This window comes from Excalfactoria chinensis, chromosome Z, assembly GCF_039878825.1.
Source record: "Excalfactoria chinensis isolate bCotChi1 chromosome Z, bCotChi1.hap2, whole genome shotgun sequence".
Classification (NCBI taxonomy): Eukaryota; Metazoa; Chordata; class Aves; order Galliformes; family Phasianidae; genus Excalfactoria; species Excalfactoria chinensis.
The window spans coordinates 21,612,190-21,632,703 of NC_092857.1; the positions used below are offsets into that span (position 1 = coordinate 21,612,190).

The 20,514-nt window shown below is 41.6% G+C and overlaps 2 protein-coding genes across 2 annotated transcripts in view; one reads left to right on the forward strand and one right to left on the reverse strand.

Moving 5' to 3' along the window:
* Nucleotides 1-258: 258 nt before the first annotated feature.
* LOC140264092 (betaine--homocysteine S-methyltransferase 1) lies at nucleotides 259-14,727 on the reverse strand. Its single transcript, XM_072359583.1, has 8 exons — nucleotides 14,590-14,727; nucleotides 11,629-11,761; nucleotides 8,184-8,302; nucleotides 5,590-5,781; nucleotides 4,897-5,044; nucleotides 3,047-3,229; nucleotides 1,104-1,332; nucleotides 259-607 (listed from the first exon to the last, which is right to left on the reverse strand). The coding sequence occupies exons 1-8, from the start codon at nucleotides 14,626-14,628 to the stop codon at nucleotides 433-435; spliced, it is 1,218 nt and encodes a 405-aa protein (XP_072215684.1). The 5' UTR covers nucleotides 14,629-14,727; the 3' UTR covers nucleotides 259-432.
* Nucleotides 14,728-15,005: 278 nt separating this feature from the next.
* Nucleotides 15,006-20,514, forward strand: part of DMGDH (dimethylglycine dehydrogenase) — a 45,334-nt gene continuing 39,825 nt past the window's right edge. Inside the window, exons 1-2 of the mRNA XM_072359580.1 lie at nucleotides 15,006-15,136; nucleotides 18,116-18,281. Coding sequence (XP_072215681.1) covers nucleotides 15,021-15,136; nucleotides 18,116-18,281 — 282 coding nt within the window. The 5' untranslated portion in view covers nucleotides 15,006-15,020. The remainder of the gene's footprint in view (nucleotides 15,137-18,115; nucleotides 18,282-20,514) is intronic.

Sequence of the window (20,514 nt, forward strand, 5' to 3'; positions counted from 1 at the left end):
TTTCTTCCTTAATTGTTTCTTTTTCACCATGATAATCGTTCCAACTATAACACCTGTAAACCTTTCCAACTATAACACCATCCTAACCATGCTACTCTTCCAACTGTACAGTAGTGTTTATAGATGTTTTCTGGTCTATGCACAGGTCAGTTGAGCCTAGTATTGCTTTTTATGTATTCTGTGTCTACCCAGTCAATGGCATCTAGCTAACTAACAGAAGATCTATTATAAGAATCCAAACCTCTTCCCAAACTCTTTGTCCAGAGAAGATTTTATTATCAAAGCTTCTCATATTTCATTTGTAATCACATTCTCTTTGCATTTTGCCTCTTTCGTTACATGTTAATTGATTAACAGGGTATTAATCATCACAAGACTTCTCTCAGAGGATGAGATGTCTGAATGTTAGGATGTTAGAACAACTGCAGCAGATTAGAATTTCTGTTTCTGGAAGAGCTCCTTCAGCTGCTGTTCAGTTGTTGCTTCTTTCTGCTGCATCAGCTCCCTGGCTCCTTTGGTCACTCCCCAGCCATCTGGTTTTGACATGGAAGGACAGTATGGCCTGCCTGAAGCAGGCTTCAGATTCTCCCAGTACTCTTTTCTTGCTCTAAAACAAAGAAAAGCAAATACAGCATTTGTTTCAGCACCTCACAGTACTAAAGAAACTGCAGCCATTACAAAGGATCCTCTGACTTGCAAAACTCTGACTTCATGTTTAGATACAGGAAGATGAACAGAAGTATAGAAATAAATGTTACACTTGTTAAAAAAAAATAAATCTTTTCATCCTTAAAAAGAACACTCTAAGCTGTCAGTAGTTAAAATGTTATATACTACTGACATAAAAGTGTCAGTAGATAAAGTGTTAGGTTTCCATTTTAACTTTCATGAATTACTTTCACATTAATTTTTCCTCAACTTTTGGAGCTCTTCTACTGCTTCTGCATACTTTTCACTACTCCCAGATAAGATTTAACTCCTCAAAATTATTAGTATGTAGAAAACTTAAGGTGATAGGGTCTCTGAATTCTGTCTGCTTTATGGGCCAATATAAGCCTCTGCAAGGATTGCTTTGTTGTGCCTTACAGTTCAGATATACATACCTTGCTCTGACCCAGGGTTTAGTATGCATGCTCAGGCCATTGCCCCAGCTACCATGTTTCTCAGAAGCTAATGGCAAAAATCCTCTTTCAGGAGCCAGCTCTTCAGCTATTGCTCGGATATGATATGGCTCAAATCCACAGCAGCCTCCAATATAGCGGATTCCTAAGTCATAAGCCTTTCTTGCGTATTTTTGAACATCCCATCTGGTGATGATTCTTGGTTCCAGACCTGCAAAGACATTCATATACTGGGCTTCCACAACACTCCACTTCCTTAGGTTTTTTACTGAGGAATCATGTTACTGAAACACTCGTACACTGTTTTGAAAACTGATGGTAAATGTAGATGTTTGAACTGTCTAAGCTAGATTTAATGATGCAAAACTTCCTATGCTCCTGAAGCATAAGGACAGCACCAGCCGAACATCTCTAAAGAAGCAGGGGTAGATTGCACTGTATCAGCTGGCAACACACAGGGAGCATGATAGTTTAAAACAAACATTCAACGAAAAGTTTCCACATAAATCATGTTTCCTTTGTTGTTTTTTTTGTTTGTTTCTTTGTTTGTTTCATCTTTCCCCTCCCCAAACTTATCTAATACTTTGTCTTCAATTCATGACTTTTTATAGTATTATCTTTACTCAAAATTAATTAACTATAGCTTAATGTTCAGTCATTTATAGTACAAAAAAGGTTGATGTTTTCATTGATTAGAAGACTGTAACTGACTCCTAAATTTAGCCCTTCCATGCATTTATTCTTGAAATAATTGGGTATGCTTTGACTGACCAGCGCATTTCTTTCTAAACCACTGCCCTTGCCTTACTGGTGGCATTTGAGGATAACTGTAGTAACACAAAAGGGAAGACACAAAACTGGAAGAAGTTCTAATGGTTTATAAACATTTCTGACAGCTGATGCTGGAGCTTACCAGTATGAGGTTTTGTTGGCCTTTTACATTTCAAATATCTAAGTGCCTCTTCTGCACACTATCTTTCACATTTAAAAGTTAACTAAGTCATTTTAATAGCCAAACTGCTTATTTGTGATCAAGTCATCAGTTGCTCATTCTGGGTACTGGAAAATACTCATAGAACCAAGCTTCTGCAATTGCTTCATGGTATTTCTGAAAACTAAGGCCTCACACAGGCTCCTTGTAGTGCTCAAGCCAAGAACCGCAAGAAACCAAACAGTGAATCCTTCAAATCACTTGACTGTTTTCTGGATCTGTTTCATCTTTTTGCTTGCAATCAGAGGAGTTGTATGAAGGAATGAATAGCAAAAATGAGTTCCTGGCACTTCAGTATCCCAGAATATTTTCAGAACATCATCATGCTTTTATTGACTAATGAATGCCTCACACTTATGCTTCAAACTTCCCTTTATAGAGAGGAATTTTCTAATAATTGCATCTTCCTGGAAAATCACATTTACTTCAATTTCTTTCCACAAATTAATTTGTTTTATTACCTTATCTTATAAACTGAATTTGAAAAGAAGAGAGTATGATGTCTGAGAACAGAGATATTTCTCAAACCAATTTAACAGTATTTTGGCTTATTTAGTCCTCTCAGGAGAATGTGATCTTTTACATCCAATGTGTAAATAAGCCCCAGAATACAAAAACCTTTTACATACAAAGTGTCTGAGTCTTTCAGATTTCATGAAATTTCTCTTGAGCACATGAGTGATGACACATGTCCAAATTGCCTATCTGTTTGTTAGCAACATCAAAGGACATACTACTTCTGGTTTCTCAGGCTATAGTACTACTGAAACACTCTTGCTGTGTGGATGAACTTTAATCTGATGTTACACTTCAAACCCATTATGCAGAATGCCAGGCAGGACAGCGGGGACTCATCTTATTGTATAAAAGAACATCTTATACTTTCAATTTTCAACAGGAAAAAAAGAAGTATGCAATAAAAAGGATGCCTTACCAAAGGGAAATTCAGGAAGATCAATAAATCCTTGCTTCCCACAGTCAGGTGTATGGAAAGCAAGTGGTTGAGACATCAGGTGGGCTTTCAGATTAGCAGCTTGCAAGCCCTCTTTCATCAGTTTCACAGTTTCCAGCACAGTATCTGGGTCAAAATGGCAGTTGACTCCAACGATAGAAGCACCTATAAGGAGGACAGCAACTGTTTAAATCACGTATTCTCAAGAAGTAGGTAGTGAATGTTCTTAGTCACAGCACAGCGCCTCTCTACACCAGCCCTATGAAAAGGCAGCTGAGCCGGAACCAGTCTCAGCTTTCATGTGGCAGATCATAACCATCTGCATTTCAGCTGCTCTCCTCTTCACCTTCCAGATGAAGTACCAAGATGAAAAGCATCCACAGCCACATAAGCAATTATCTAGCAGCTTTCTAATGCAGGTTCTGCCTTGGGATTTTAACTCTAACTCCAAGTGAAGAGTGGTTCAGGACAGATATAATGAAGCCCTTGTATCATCTGTTATGCCACTTATTAATTCCTTCTGTCCTTTCAAGTTAATCATTCTATGATTCTACCTGTCCTGCAGAAAATACAGCTTTTCCTAGACAAAAAGACATTGTTTCTCATCCTGGATTTGAACTGTACTCCAGAAAGTTCTTAAAGCATAGAATCAAATGTTGCTTTGGATTCTGCTTATGTTTTATAATTTCGAGCCCAGAACCTGGGGCTGTTGCTGTAACCAAAAAGGAATTTGTTTAGAATTTTCCTCTACTCAGCATTAGATACCTGTGGCTACCGCTCCCAATACCATCTTGGTTAATATGACTTCTTAGCTGCAATATTCTGTGTTAGTGAGGGGACTGAGAGTACCCTCAGTAAGTCTGAGAATGACAGCAAGTTGGGAGGTAGTATGATCTCCCTGAGGGTGCAGAGGCCCTTCAGAGAGATCTTGATATGCTGGATCGCTGGGTTGAGGTGAATGGGATGGGGTTCAACAAGGCCAGGTGCTGCATCCTGCACTTTGGCCACAATAACCCCATGCAGCGCTATAGGCTTGGGGCTGAGTGCCTGGATGACTGTGAAGAAAAAAGGGTCCTGGGGGTGTAGGCTGAATCTGGGCTGAACATGAGCTGACAGTGCACCCAGATGGCCAAGAAGCAGCATCCTGGCCTGCATTAGAAATAGTGTGGCCAGCAGGAGCAGGGAGGTAATCATCCCCCTGTGCTCAGCTCTGGTGAATCTGCACCTCAAGTATTGTGTTCAGTTTTGGGCCCCTCACTACAAGAAAGACATGGAGGCCCCAGAACATGTCCAGGGAAGGGCAACAAAACTGGTGAGGGGTCTGGAGCACAAGTCTTATGAGGAGCAGCTGAGGGAGCTGGGATTGTTTAGCCTGGAGAAGAGGAGGCTCAGGGGAGACCTCACTGCACTCTACAGCTTCCTGAAGGGAGGTTGTGATGAGGAGGGGCTTGGCCTCTTCTCCCAGGCAACAAACAGGACCCAAGGAGATGGCCGCAAGTTTTACCAAAGGGGTTTAGATTGGACATAAGGAAAAACTTTTTCTCTCAGAGAGTGGTCAGGCACTGGAATGACTGCATGGAGAGGTGGTGGAGTCACCATCCCTGGCAGTGTTCAAGACGTATCTGGATGAAGAGCTATGAGATATGGGTTAGAGGCTTGTGGTAGCAATGTTAATGGGAGGACAGTTGGACTAGATGATCTTGTAAGTCCTTTCTAACCTTGTGATTCTATGAAAAAGTTAAAAAAAAAAAACAACTTATTCATGTATCTGAATGCCTAAGAAATTCATTTTCTTTCATACTTTTAAAAGTCAGATTAAAAGAGTTTCTTACCAGCTTTCACCAGTTGGACAGCACACTGTCCAGGAGGCACACCATGCATGTCTCCTTCTGGACCTATGCACATTGTAGCTGCAACTGGCTTGCCCGATTCTTTTAGGACTTCAACTGCCCAGACAGCTTCTTCAACATGTTCAAAATACTGAAAGACATTAAAGCAGAACTAGTTTCATTTCTTGGAGACGGAGCATAAATATTAATTCAGATCCCAAATTCATGAATAACACAATGACAAACTGTAACAAAACTGTTGAATTCACTGACCATACCATTAAAAAATAATTGTAAGAAGTCAGCAAATAAAGCAAATAAACAAGTACTCTTAAAAATGTCCTATGTAGAGGGTTAGTGAAGGATTTATCCCTGAAGAACTAGTTTTATCTATCAAGTCACCATAGTTTGCTGCTTGCAGAGTACATAAGGAAACAGAAACTAGTCAGGATTGTATTTAAGTATAATAATTGTGCCAGTATAGAATTTGACCTAAGACATGTATGCTTCAAGGGCCTATTCTCGAATGCTTGCAGATGCTGTTAAGTATTGACTAACAGCTTCTGATGCTAACAGGATATAACAAAAAAATTTAAAGGAGGAAGCAGTACATAACTTGCAATCCCAAAAGGAGGCTGGAAGTTAACACGTTGTATCAGTTGAGTGCATTTTTCTTATTTTTAACTACAAGTGTACCTCTGCAATGAGGAAGTCCACATTCTTCTTCGTGAAGATATCTAGCTGCTTTCGAAAGACTGCTTTAACCTCTGCTTTGTCCTTGCAGCTTAAGTATGATGGTGTCTGACTAACTCCTCCAGCTACTAAAGCATCGCCTTCATTGGCCACTTCTCTGGCAATGTCACAAGCAGCTTCATTCACTTTCTGGCCCTGCATGAATACAGATTACATTAGTTCTACCTCAGAGATACGCATGAAGTTTTAGAGCACAACACACACAAAAGTCAAACCATTCTTAAATAATATTGATCAGAAAGATCAGCAAACTTTCAAAAAAGTAACAAGTGTTAGAAAACAAATTTCTAAGTTATTATATCACACTATCAAATACTAATAAAAAGCATACTACCTCTAACACAATTTAAACAACTAAAGCTAGAAAAAGCAAATATTTGATATGAAGTATAATTCTCTTTGTCTTTTAGAAAATGAGTCAGAAAGACTCTTTTTCGTGGATGGAAGTAATATGTAGTTACCTCAGTTAATTTCTCATTCTTTTTAAATTTATTTTAGTATTCTGAAAATCTTCAAAATGCAAGATATTTATATGGATCTATTAAGGACCTTTTAAAAAAAAGATATAATTAATTATCACATATATTAGAATGGCCAATTTAATAACATCAAGGCAGAACTTAGCACTGTATAAAATTAATCACTTAGACTGAAAGACATTCTCACTATACTCAGAGATGTCCAGAACAGCTTGTGAAAGAGGCATTAAGTTGAGGGAGAAAAATTTTGAAAAGGAATTATTTAGGATAGGTAGTAAGTACTGGCTAGAGCAGGTCTGTTTGTGGCCCATGGGTTACTCAGAAACAGGCTTCCCACAGCTGAAGTGTTTCATGGATGCTCCAGAAGGTCAAGATGTTTTTAACATTAATCCTGACACAGTGACTTCCATTTGCAATTCGCATTCACATTTGGGAATTCCAGGATCTGGAGACATACACTAAGCAAAACCCAGAGAACCTGAGTCTAGAATAAGCAGTGAGTCTTTAAAGTTTTGCTGCAAAGTATTTGCTGCATTGGTACTCTTCCAACCCCTCTTATTTTGCATGACAGCAGGAGTTGCAGCATGGTTTGTTCCACAGGCTTCTAGAACAGATTTTAAATGTTGCATCTGTTGAATGTAAAGATACTGCATTTCCAAGTAAAGCTGGTCAGAAAACATTGACCGATGTTTCATACACTGAACAGTTTCTGTGGAGATGGGAGAATGGTTTTTTCACCCTTGAGTTGGAATTTTAACTGTAGTGACAGAAACATTTCTGAACTGTAAATGCAAAGCCACATGCAGCAATAAAGCATTCATTCATATGCTACCTATAATATATAGGAGCACCCATAATATACAGGAACTCAGTTAGCTGGTCTGAACAAGTTAATAAAAATGTAGAATTTAGAACATATCCATTCTAAATGGATATAAGAGAAATGAGAAAATATTCATTAAAATGTTTGTTCTGACTCCATCAGCATCTTCTGAATCACTCCCACATCAGTATCTCCTAAGCTGTGTACATTACCTCAGTATTTATAATCAGTGTTTCCCCCCACCCCTCATTAGAATATGCAAAACTCTGATTAATTCCACTCACATTCTCTTGCATAGAAAATGTCTCCAAAGTTCTTATTTACTGGAAAGCAGTAAAAAAAAAACTAGGCTCTCAGGTGTTTCTTTATATCTAACATGCTGCCTACATAGATGAGAGAGCTGACACACATTGTGATTGGAAAGTAATGCGCTAATAGCTCAGCCTGACATGTACAACAGTTTTAGCATAACAGTGACCTCTCAATTTTAAGCCACAAGTGTTTCACTAATGTCCAGTTTCAAATCCTACAATATCTTCTTCACCCAAGAGTATCTTTTCCAGAGGCTGAAGCAGACAACATGACCAAGGGAACAAGGATCAGGGAAAACACACTAACAAGTCTTCTAGCCTCAAAGGAACTATCTAGAAATGTTTATGACCAAAGTCCCAGGTGAGCTGAGGCCTGCAGTTAGTAAAGCCACTCAGCATCTTATGTCTCCTTGGTGCGCAGAGTGAGAAACCACAACTGTACTTCTGTTGCTGTTCCAGATTACCCTTATACTTGAAGATGGGAATACTGGCCACAGAGCATATCTTGGTTTTTAGTTATTACTTTACTGAAGAAATGATCTTAAAAAATTCAGTACTTTTAAACCAGTCATTAATTTCTAGGATTCGTCACCATTTTAGCTGTTGATTTGTTTCAGTGAGTGTTAATGCACTTCTTCCCCTCTCCACTCCCAAATGATTTTGTTCTCTGTGCAAATGAATTCTCTTCATATCAAAATCCCAGTAAATTAATCTCTTCAGATGAGAAAAGTACAATGTGGGTATCCTCTAGTCCCATTTTGTAACTATCTTCTCCTTTAACCACATCAATTCTTACTGTTCCAAACTCTGAGATTGCATCATCTCATTTTCGGTCCTCAAAAATGATCAAAAAAATCACTCTAAGGAACCTTTTGAATTGAATTCACTTACTTCATATCTCCATCAAAGTAGTATTCTACTCACAGTTATTTTCTCAGCTACATAGTTGCCTCTGTTCTCTAGTTTGTCCTCACTGGCATAAAAGGTGAATGTTTGCAGAACATTGGATCCAGCTCTGAGGAATTCCCTGTGAAGCTGACGAACTAAAAAAAGACAAAGAGATGCTTGGTACAGTTATTCTGATATTGATATATATTGATATTCTAATATCTGATATATACTGATATTCTAAAATTAAGTGCTTACCGAAGTAATGTTACTGTGACAAAAGTGATATAGTATTTACTAGTAAAGCCACTGTGAGAGAGTAGTACTAGTAGTGTATGCCAAATTTCTTCCCCATCCCAGCTTTTAAACAATTGGTAGAAAACTTAGATATTCCCTGCTATGAATAACTGAGGATTTCTACTCAGTTTTCTATCAGTAAATCCAGTTTTGTCGTGCATTTCACACCTATCTCCTGCTTTTTTGCAGTCCTTCACACCTCCCAGTCTCACATGACAGAAATGTATCATAGTTTGGGAAGGGAAAGGAAAAAAAAACAACAGCAAAAGCCTGTGAGGGAATAGCAGGGAATAACAAGCAAAACAAACAGCAAATGAAACAATGAGCCAGTTTCTCAGCTTCTAGATCATGACTGTATTAAAAGATTCAACAGTTCATAGCACGTACATGAAATCATTTAACCTCTAGATATTGGAAACAAACAAGAGATCACTGAAGATTTTACAGTAGATGTTTGGGAAAGTTTTCCTGATGTCCTGGTTTATCATACCTCCTTGTCCACAGACGATCTGTGCCATTAGCAAACTGTGTGACTGTGTCATAATGAAATTATTGCCTTCAGCTACCACACATAAAGCATTCTGCAACAGGAAAGCTCAAGCAGAAGTTGCTAGCATCAATCACATAAGCACATCTGCTTCCAGTGAAGGAACAGTGTCGTGTTGCTTACTTTTTTCTGCTGGTGCAGTATTTCATTTTCAGTTACAGCCTTGGCCAACCACAGTGTGACTTAATACAGTGCCTGTTTACCCTGCAGCCAAAGGGACCGATTCAGGAACACAGACTGTAGCAGGACTACAGATCAGAAAGTGCCTGGAATCTCCGAAGCTACCAGGATCAGATTTCAGTTTTTACCATTTCTACATTAATTCAAAACTTTACTATTTCAGAGAGAATTCCACTTCCTACAGCATTAAAATAGATCATAGAAACATGCCTGTGACTAACATGCTTCTAGTGGTCTGAAGTGTTTTTTGGTTTTATTTTTTTCCCACATGAGGGAGAATAGAAAATAATGGTGAAAACTAGTCAGGAAATGGGAAAAAGTGAAAAAACAAAACAAAACCCCTACAAATATTTTCACAAATGCTCTGACTTCCATAATAAATCAGCTTTATTTACCCACAGTTAGTTTGATTTCCATTTAAAATTGATGCATTTCTGAAAAAATCTTGGGCTTTGGGTGAATAAGGACAGCGATATAGATAAGCAAATGAAACAAGAAACTTACTTCGAACTGTTAGTTACACAGACCCACTCAGGAGTCTCCTGTCCACACTTGGAGAGAAAAAATGGCCTTATAAGTAAAATATCAGCCCAAACCTCATTCTAACCCATGCAGATATCATTACAGCCACAATATTTTGTTATTTTAAAGCCTGCAACATCCTGCATGACACTATTAGAAAATCCCAAACCACTGTGTAAATTATTGTGTGACTTCTAGTATACTACTCAAACTATGGCTTCCTCCACCATTTGAAAAACGAGGTTAAGAGCTACAAGTAAGGCCAAAGAATGATGAATAATTATTGGATGCATTTTAGGAGTTAGACATATCACACTGAGTTTCCATTTCAATTCACCACAAGTCAGACATTTAACAATAGACAGACTTTAGCTAACAGGAGATGGGGAGAGTGCATATGCACGCTGCCCCATGCAGGGCAGTAGCTCAGATACCTGATCTGGCTCAGGACATTTGTCAGTCTCAGAGAACTTCTCTCTTGCAACAGAGTGAATGGCGTTCAACTTGCCTTTTCTTATATATTCCCTTCTCCTTCTTCACATGCCTCGCTGCATTCTAAGAAACCCCTCTTCTTTCCTCTTTTCTTACAAAGAGGAGGGGGGCTGTTAGCTGTATGGATTTTGTACCAGCTGGCCCAGACAGTTGCTCCTTGTGCTCTTTACACCTGCTTTCCAAGAAACTTGACTCTTAAACACGCAGGAGCAAAAATCAGTAATGGAGGGGAGGCAGGCAGCACAGTGCACCACAAGAAATGACCATATTCCTGGTTGAGTATATGTTTATAAATAGCCTATAAAAAGGTTTATTAAACTGTTGCAGTGGTTACAGATGTAAACAGTATGTTCTATAGATAGCTACCATCAAATCAACAGTAATGCTTAGATGGCTGAGCTCTAACCAATGACAACTAGGCAGTTACTTAAAGCAGGTTTGCGTGCTCATTTTGCACATCTAATTCATCTATGAAAGTACTTTTCTACATAAAAATGTGTCAAAAAAAGCAGACAGCAAAATTCCACTGAAGGCACATTTAATCCTTTAAAGCACTGCCTAAGAACAAGAACTCAGTGTAAAGCAGAATATCAGCAAGGCAGATAACTGGCACTGTCTGGGTTAAGCCAGCTGATGCTAGCTCATAACAAATAGACCCTTCCCAGACTGAATCACTTGGTAACACAAGTGCTATTTCTCAGATGTGATAATTAGAATTAAAAGCGTTGTACTAAAAGGTAAACAGAATGCACATTAACCACTAATAGAACCTGTTTTAGCACTATTTATGCTAAGTAGACTTTATGCTATAAGACACTGTAATTGCTCATTTTGTCCCCCTTACTACTTTAAACAAGAGAGGCACAGAAAATGATTCTATTTTACTGGAACAGTTGGGTTCTCATTCCCCATTTCACAGTGGAGGCACATACATTTAATACTCCACTCCCATTCAATTGTTTATTTAAAGCCACTATTTCAGGAAAAAAAAACAATAATACATAGACAATATTCATTTATAGCAATATAAAATCCTAGAATGGTCAAATCCAACAAAACAGGCAGCCACTTGTAGATCTCTTTGTCACAAGATGCTGTCAGTGATAAATTTGATCTTGGCTCAAGACAGGACAAGTCCATGAGAGAGAATATTACTGAACTCAGAGATACCATATCTGGTCCTCCATTCTGGAGAGGTATCACTATACTATATATAATGAGGTACTACTCATTTTTCCCTCGCCAACTGCTTTTAGCCACTGCTACAGGAAGAGTATGAGGTAAGACGAGCTTTTGATCTACAGATTCTTATGCTGTTCTTCACAGTGTCTAATTCCACAGACACATTTCTATTTAAAAGCCTGCTACAAGTCCTACATACTAATTATTTTTCCAACCACTTTTCTTTTCATTGCAGGACTACCATTTTCCAGTAAAACTGACCTGCTTCTGGGTGTTCCACTGTTGCTTCGGGAGTCCAAGGCCCAGCTTTTACATATCCCCTCTTTTCTAGGGCAAAGACAAATCCCCCATCTCCAATCACAATCTCTCCAGCATCCAAGCGCTCCAAAATACCCTGGAAGAAAGCAAGAGGAAAGGTTAATAATTACAGTTCTTCAGATTCATGGCCATATGTGACTTGCTGTCATTGCCCATATTTGACAAGACAGAAATATTTGTGGGCTACAGAAACACCATACTAATAAAAAAATATCATCTATTTCCTTCTTGAAATTCTCTTGAAATAATAGTAGTAGAAAAAAAGTGGCTTTTTAATCAGGCTTTCCATGTGAAATACATGAAAGCAAACTGCACCTACTAGACATTGTTTTTTGTATTTCATTCAGTGTGTTCTGTGCTATTACTCTGAACATTACTACTACATGCAACAAACAGATTACTACCATAATTCCACAAGATTTCAAGAAATGGATGAATGCAGATATTAACAAAGGTAAGAGAAAAATTTATGAAAAAATTTATGGCTGTATTTTCCTGATGGCACATTTAGCAGTTGAGCAAATGAAACCTGAGAGAGTAAGAAAAGGAAAAGCCGTCTGTCCATCAGGACAGAGCTGAGTGTTGTTTGTGTACTCAGAGCGTATCTTGATAATTTCTCTGCTAATTCATTTATCCTATCACGTGTATCAGAAAGAGAAACATCTACAATGTCTCATTGATGGCCTTTAGGAGGGATGAGAGTACATCCTCCCAACAAGGAGCACCGTGTATCTCAGACAGGTCTAGTACAAGTCTCTTCAGAGTGCAACTGCCCCAAGGTTCAAAGCCCTGCTGAGAGGGTCAGCATTTTTGGCTCAGGTGCTGACACGGCAGTAAGGCTATGGGGCTGCTGTGCAGATATGTGAGCCTGGCAAAGTGCTGGCTTGCAGATCTTGCATCTCATTCTACTGCACATTGTGGACTTGCCAAAACAACAATCTGATTAACTGTAGCATTATTTCAGCAGGAGCTCGGCAAAACTCAGCCTCTAGTATCGTATCTACAAAACTGAGCAACTTTCAGTGAGCCCACCAGTCGTTCCTCAGCAGATGGCAGCTCTGTTGTACATGTAAATGCTGGGAAGCTTTGTGAAAATTGTTTGCAATTAAATAATTTTTAGGCTGAATGACTCAAATGGGTCTAAGGAAAAGCAGCCGAGGAACCAATTTCTAAGTCCTTCCCTCTCCTGCATGCCAAGGAAGGTTGAACAAAGCCTGCTTCAGAAGTTTAATGTGCAGGGAACAGGAGCACAGAGGGAAAAGCCTTGACGATAAAAACAACTTCAGGCACTGCTGATTGATTGAAAATGAGGGACTAGATTTGTCACATATAGGTACTACATTTAAATGCACTACAACACTGACTTATTTCTTTTAACAAGTCACTTCTTGGAGTTAATGGCATTTTACCCTCAGTTACAGCTTTTTTAAACAGCACTTTAAAATAACCTTCACTTCTGATACACAGAAGCAACACAAACTAAGACAGTACTTAATCCATATTATTAGCTCAAAATCACTTTTTTGCAACTTATTGTAGATTGATGTTACCCTACCATACCACTGTTACTTCTCCTCACGGAATGAAATACCTTTGGTTCAAACAGCATTTAGGTGTTGTAAGTTCACAACCAGCTCATTTTCTCCTTTACAGCTAACTATAGCTGTACACTCACGCCTAAACTAGGTAAAAACTAATCCATGTGGCAACCCAGTAGCACACAGATCTGGTATAAAGTAAGAAAGATAAATGAAATCTATGGCTTTCAAGCCATCTTTTTCATTTTTACCACCATGAATGACACTGCACCACACAGTGCATTCTCCAGAATGATCTATCTATTCACCAAAAGAGTACAAATGACTGCATGAAGATATTTCCAGCTTGCTTAGGAGTGTAACTGAACAATGTCAGTAGACAGCATGCTTGTTCCACCTATGCCCTACCTTTCCATTGGTGAAGAGAAAGCAAGCATTCAGAAACTCACATTGTAAGCTGTGCCCACCATTTACAATCGGTTTACATGAAAGGGACAGAGTTCATAAACACAAAAAATGAATGAAAACAGCTCTAAGAGGTGTCCTACTATTAAAATCACTGTCCTGGCAAGAAGGTAGAACGTGTCACTCCGTGCCCCTGCCAAACAGTGACAGGCAGCAGCACTCCTATATGTTGGTGTTTGATTCACACATTGCTCAGAGTTTTGTCTTAATAGGCAGAACAGCTGATGCCAGAATAAATTCATACTGACTTATTTCTTCAGCTGAATGAGAGTGCAAAGGGCATGCACACACTGGGGGTGGTTACTCGTGTTACACTGCTGGTATTCAGTCCTATCAATCGAGGGAAGAGCAGTTTGGGGCTTTTAAATAGAGTTGGCTGGAAACAGAAATCCCACCTAATGAAGGTTTATGCTTATAATATTCAGAATTTCAATGCACTGCAAATCCTGTTTAATTTTCTTACCAAATATACTGTAAAACAAAATAGATTTGGTGGCTGCAATCTGTGCGTTCAAAGAAAAATTCTAAGGGCTGGAGCAGCACTAAGTTCAATTTAATACACCCGACTATCCCACAACAGCGTCCGATCACTTTGAGAAGCTCGGTGCCCAGCAGGCACCGCTACCACCCGCCCTTAATTGCAGCCCCCCACACCGTGCCTCACCCGCAGGAGCAGCGGGTCTCTCCCGCGGGGTACACAGCGCTGCCAGCGAGAGATCGTCCCGGGAGCGCGGCGGGGCAGCACGGCCGCCGGCCCCGAGCACGGCCCCGCTGAGCAGCTGCGGCGCAGCCCCCAGCTCTCAGCCTGCGCCGCCCCCGGCGCGGTCGCTCGGCTCGCGGGGTTCCGCAGATGCGGGGCCACCGTAGCGGGGCCGAGCCGGGGAGGGGTGGGGAAAGTTACCCTTTTGCCCTGTTTCAGGGTCTTCGCGATCGGCATCATCTTCCTCGTCTGGGGACGCCGGCTGCCCTACTGCGACCCGACGGCTAGGCACGAAGCGGGACACTGTGCCGGTGCTCGGACAGCGCTTTTATAGCTCGGGCGGGAGGCGGTCCGCGGGGGTAGCGCTGCGGGTGACACCCCCGGCCGGGCTCGCCCCCCGAGCCCCTGACCTCCTGACCCCGCCGGCAGCCGCCGCACCCTCTCGGCCCCGCCCGTCCCGGCCGAGGCCAGGGTGGGCGGCCGGCGGGCTGCGCTGCCCGGCTGACCCGTGCGGCTGCTGCAGCCAAGGGGCGGACCGGCGTCCTTCCCGGGAGGGCTGTTCACGGCGGGGCAGGAGTCCGCCCGCCGGGAGAGGCGCAGCGCCAGCGCTCCGCATCCCTGAGCTGTGCGGGATGAGCGCGATGCTGCGGGCTGCCCTGCGGCGGCTGCCGCTCCCGCGCCGCGCCGTGTGTCCCGGCCCCTTCGCTGCCTCGAGGGCCCTCGGCGGCGCCTCGGGCGTCCGGGGAGGGTGAGTGCGGGCCCTGAGCCGGGGGGCTGCGAGGGGCTGCGGGAGCGGGGCTGGCTGGCTGGCTGGCTGTGGTGACGCGCGGGAGGTGTGGGAGGCGCCGGCCCCGATAACGGCGGTCCCTCCCGGGTGGCTTTACCTGCAAAGGTATGGCAGCCGCCCTAGACAGGCGAACCCACGTGGCGGGCGCTGCGCGGGGCCGTGGGGTCCGTCCGTGGGGCGGGGTGTGCGCCTGGGGGGCCTCGCCTGCAGGAGAGCAGACCTGCGCGGGGTTGGGGTCGGTGTGCCAAGGTGCCCCCCATTGTGTTCTGGGTGATGTGGGCACACACACAGGGACATTTTGCTGTATCTGGGTGAGTAGTGGAGGTTGCAGGAGACGGACTTAGTGGGTTCTGACCTGGCTTGAAAAAAATGGAGGGCCAGGGTATGAATTCAAAATGCAAAAGAAGCTCAACCCTGATTAATGTGTACCTCGGTACAGTATTCAGTATAGGAGCTGTTGCTTTTTCACATCAGGCCATTGAACAGCTTAATGATAACTTGGAAAAAGATTAATATGTAATCTCAAAAACACATGTAAGCGTGTACTGGTCAAACACAGTGAACTCGTGGTGTCCACTGCTTCTCTGCTTTCTTTTGCTGCCACGTGGTGAGCATGCCAGCTTATCCCTGCGTTTGTATCTAAGATACCATTTTGTAAGATAATTCATAATGTGAACAACTGGCAGCTTGGATTTCTGAGTGCTGGTAGGTGAAAGATCAGTTACACATTAGATAGCCTTATGTCAGGGAAGTTGGCAAAAGTAACAAGCAAAAAGCTGTGTAGAAGTGTGGAGATAAAATTAAATGAGTATTGATTAACTGTCCTTGAGCAACAGATGCTGTGGTTTCACAGCTGTCTGGAACATCTCCTGCACAAAGAGGTCTGACCTCGTCTCACTCATCCAGTAAATGGCTGGTTTTAATTTGGATACATTTCCTGATCTGCTTGCTGCTTCACAGTCCCTGGAAGAGAGAGCAGAGGGGAGGATCACGCAAGGTAGAGAAGGATGGGGCTGCCTTTGGTATCTGTTCTGGCTTATGCTGGCCTAAAGTGACTGGAACTGCAGTGCAGCATACTGACTGTACGCAAACAATTGAGGAAAACCTGTTTTCATAATGCTCTAACTTTAGCAGAGTAAAATGTCAAAATAGGCAGAACATGGAAATAAAAGCTAAGCTTCATTGTTTTGTGAACACTGATGTAGTCTGCTAACACATTAAAGAACTTTCTTAAGTAGGCACTTCCACAGAATCAGAGAATTGTGGGGGTGGAAGGGACTTCTGAAGACCATCTAGTCTTAGCTCCCGCAAAAGAAGGTTCACAGAATTATAGAATCACCAAGATTGGAAAAGACTTCCAAGATCATCCAGTCCAACTGTTCACCTGTCAACATTTCTTGAACACCTCCAGGGTCAGTGACTCCACCATCGCCCTGGGCAGCTTCTTCCAGTGCCTGACCACTCTTTTTGAGAAGTACTTCCTAACGACAAACCTGAATGTCCCTGGTGAAACTTGGGGGCCATCCCCTATTGATAGTTAATGGGAGAAGAGGCCAACCTCTACCTTATCACAGGCTCCTATCAGGTAGTTAAAGAGGGTGATAAGGTCTCCCCTGCGCCTCTCTTCTCCAGATTAAATAATCCCAATTCCCTCAGCTACTCCTCAAAAGGTAGCGTTCCCTACAGTAGGTTTCACAGGAAAGCATCCAGGTGGGTTTTGAATACCAGAGAAGGTATTGCGGGCAACCTGTTCTAGTGCTCTGGCGCCATCTAAGTGCATAAGTTTTTCCTCATGTTTGTATGGTACTTTCTGTGCTTGTTTTGTGCCCGCTGCCTCTTGTTCTGCCACCCAGCGAAATCAACAGAAGCCTGGCCCCATCCTCTTGACACCCGTTTTTTAGAGATTCATGAGCATTAATAAGATCCCCTCTCAGTCTTCTCCAGGCTGAACAGTCACAGGTCTCAGCCTTTCCTCAGAGGGGGATGCCCCAGGCCCCTCATCATCATTATTGCACTCTGTTGGACTGTGTCCCATAGTCCCCTGTCTTTCTTGAACTGGGGAGTTCAGAGCTGGACACAGTATTCTAAATGTGGCCTCACCAGGACAGGGTAGAGGGGGAGGAGCACCTCCCCCAGCCTGCCAACCATGCTCTTTTCAATGCATCTCAGGGTACAGTTGTCCTTGGCCACTAGGGCACACTGCCGGCTCATGGCCAACCTGTTGCCTACCAGGACACCCAGGCTCTTCTCTGTAGAGCTTCTTTCCAGCAGGTAATCCCCTTACCTGTACTGATGTGTGCAGTTATTCCTCCCCAGTTTTAGAAATATACACTTACCACATGGAACCTCATAAGACTCTTCTCTACCCAGCTTTCCAGCCTCATCAAATCCAGGTCTCATCAAATGGCAGCACAGCTTCCTGATGTGTCAGCCACTCTTCTCAGCTTTATATCATCAGCAAACTTGATGTGGGTGCATGCTGTCTGTTCATCCAGGCCACTGATGAAGATGTCGAGTAGAAGTGACCCAGTATAAAACCCTGGGGAGCACCACTAGCTATAGGCCTCAAACGAGACTCTGCCCCATTGACCACAACCACGCTGATCACAATTTTCAGAAGACAGATTTTTATGCTACTTGAGGGGTACAGGCTGTCATTAAGAAATGAGAACCAGAGATAAGAGTAAATGGGACAAATAACAGAGACTGAAAGTTAGGATTGGAGCTACATTTGCTTTGTGTAGTTATTAGTAATACATATGTATTAAGACTTTTTAAAGAGCGTTTACTTTAAAAGAAGAAAAATGTGAATAGGCTAAGTTCTAAGGCACATAGACTCCCAAGCAGAGACGAAATTGTGTTATGTCTGGAGCTGTAATCAGTGAAAATGGACAAATGCTCAACTGTCTTTTTGTAACTGTACTGTTCTGTTTCCCCTAGGAAAGAAAGCCAGTCTCCTTCCTTGCTGAAAGATAGAGCAGACACGGTGATCATTGGAGGCGGCTGCGTTGGTGTTAGTCTAGCCTATCACTTGGCTAAGGCTGGTTTACAGGATGTCATTCTACTGGAAAAATCTGAACTCACTGCAGGATCTACTTGGCATGCAGTAAGGAATATTTCGTTAATCTCTGAGGTTAACAAGAGTTTGTTACAATTTTAGCACCGGGTTCTGTATAGACTTCCTGTGTTTGAAAGTTGATTTAGCTATCCACAAGTATGCTTTCCTCATCTGTGACAATCTGAGCAAATACTGACTGCATTTTGGAATTGCCGAAAGGTAACTGCTAGTGCTATTACACATTATTGGTAATTAAATGGATTGAGATTTTAAACTTCACTGAAGTTGGGTCTTTTAAACTTAAATTTTTGCTTCATAAGTAATTCAGCGTATACTGCACAGTTTATCACTGGAAGTGATGCATAAGCCAAAAACATGAAATTTGGCACTTTATGCACAATCATTTTTAATAAATGTTCTATCCTGAAAGACAGGTGATAGCGAAGCAACAGCAGTGTCCAGTTCTTTGGAATATCAGTGTCCCAGAAACTGATTCTCGTTAGAGACAACAACTTTCTTTCCTGCCACCTCTGACATTGCACGGAATTGTGGAGGAGCAAAAATAACAACTGCACACCATGGTTCTGTAAGGCCAATTGTTTGTACTCTTAGGAAAAGAGCTAAAAAATATATGTGTAATATTGACAAGTGAGGACACGTCCTCTTATAATGCTAGTCAGTTGGATGCAGTGTTGTACAGTGTGCACGTATGTAACTACAGATTTTGTTTGTTAGTGTCTGGAGTAGGTAGCATAATGAAATAAAATAAAGCTTGCCACAATAATAGATGCTTTTTACATTCATTTTGAGCTACACCCAGATGATGTTAGGAGGAAGCTATTCCTGTCTGTAGTAATAAAAGTGGATATAAAAGCAACAGTTTGCTGTCTCTGGATTTGCGCTGTTAATATGATAGAGCATTTGTGCAATATTTATAGGTAGTATCCAAGTGGAGGATGACTCAAATGGATCATGTTTGATTTGTATCCTCATACTTTTCCCAGAGGAGGAGCTGTGAAGTTTAAAATGCTTCATTATGGCGCACATGCTTTGTATGTTTGGAGCCTTACAAGACAATAATACTAAAAAAATGATATTTAGAAAAAACACTGCCTGAGACATTTAAGTGTATTTATGTTTAATTTTACTTGGTTTTCTGCAAACAGAAGAATATACACTTTGTAGAGTTAAGAAAACACAATACGGTAATTGCATTTCTTTTAGCCAGTCATAGCATAGCTGATGCAGTAAAGAGAACAGAACAACGTGGTCCATACTAAGTGCCAGATCACACTTCTCAAAGTGGAATGATGATTGTGATATGTTTGGATAAATAATTTGCTTTATGCATATGAGAGTCACAGACTGAATTCTATTTAGCCAGTGCATATACATAATGATGTGTGTGTAAAATAAAAATCTTTAAAAATCCCCTCATTCAATAAGATACCAAAATGGTGAAGGGGGAATCTGTTTCTAACAGGTTTTTTGTTATACTGTCCCCCTAGATTGTTGCTTGTAACTATGTAAACCAATCCTTCAGTATTTTTCTCTCACATCTTAGTGAATGTAACGATGGAGCACTGGGTGAAGAGCTCTGTTCTAAAGACAGGGAGGGTACCACAGCCAGGAAGATTGAGGCAACTCAGAGGGCTGCCTTATAGTCTGAGATGCAGCAGATTGCGGTGATCAGTACAGTAGGAGACGGGTAAAAAATGGATAGCTATGAAGTAAAATAGACAGTCTAGTATTGCTCTCTATTGAATTCAGTATTAGGGTGCTGTATCTGAAGATGAAAAAGTTGCTTGTCAAGACCAAAGAGATCAAAACTGCAACTGTCACTTCTTTGTTGCAATAGGTACTGTATATGTATCAGTGGCCTCCTCAAAGTGATTCAGTACAAGGTGTAAATGAAAACTACACACGTGATCAGCATGTTGAATGGCACATAGCATATCATCTGCAGCCCCAAAATCTGAGAAAGCCTGGTTCAGATATTGCTAAAACGTACCATATTTTCTCTCTTTCACAGGCCAGTAAGTCCTGCCAGAGCTCAGGATTGTGTTTCATATAGATCATACTGCTGTCAGTGTTACTGCCAAAACTTTATTCCGTGTCTCAGGTCTGAGATAGATTTGTCTGACTTTCATTATATTGAAATGAAAACAGGATGGATAGTATGCACACTTTTCTTCTAACAATGAGAATGATGAGAAGTAATGAGTAGATAGAAATAATGGGGCGTGTGCTGCTCTTATTTTATTACTACCTAACCACAACA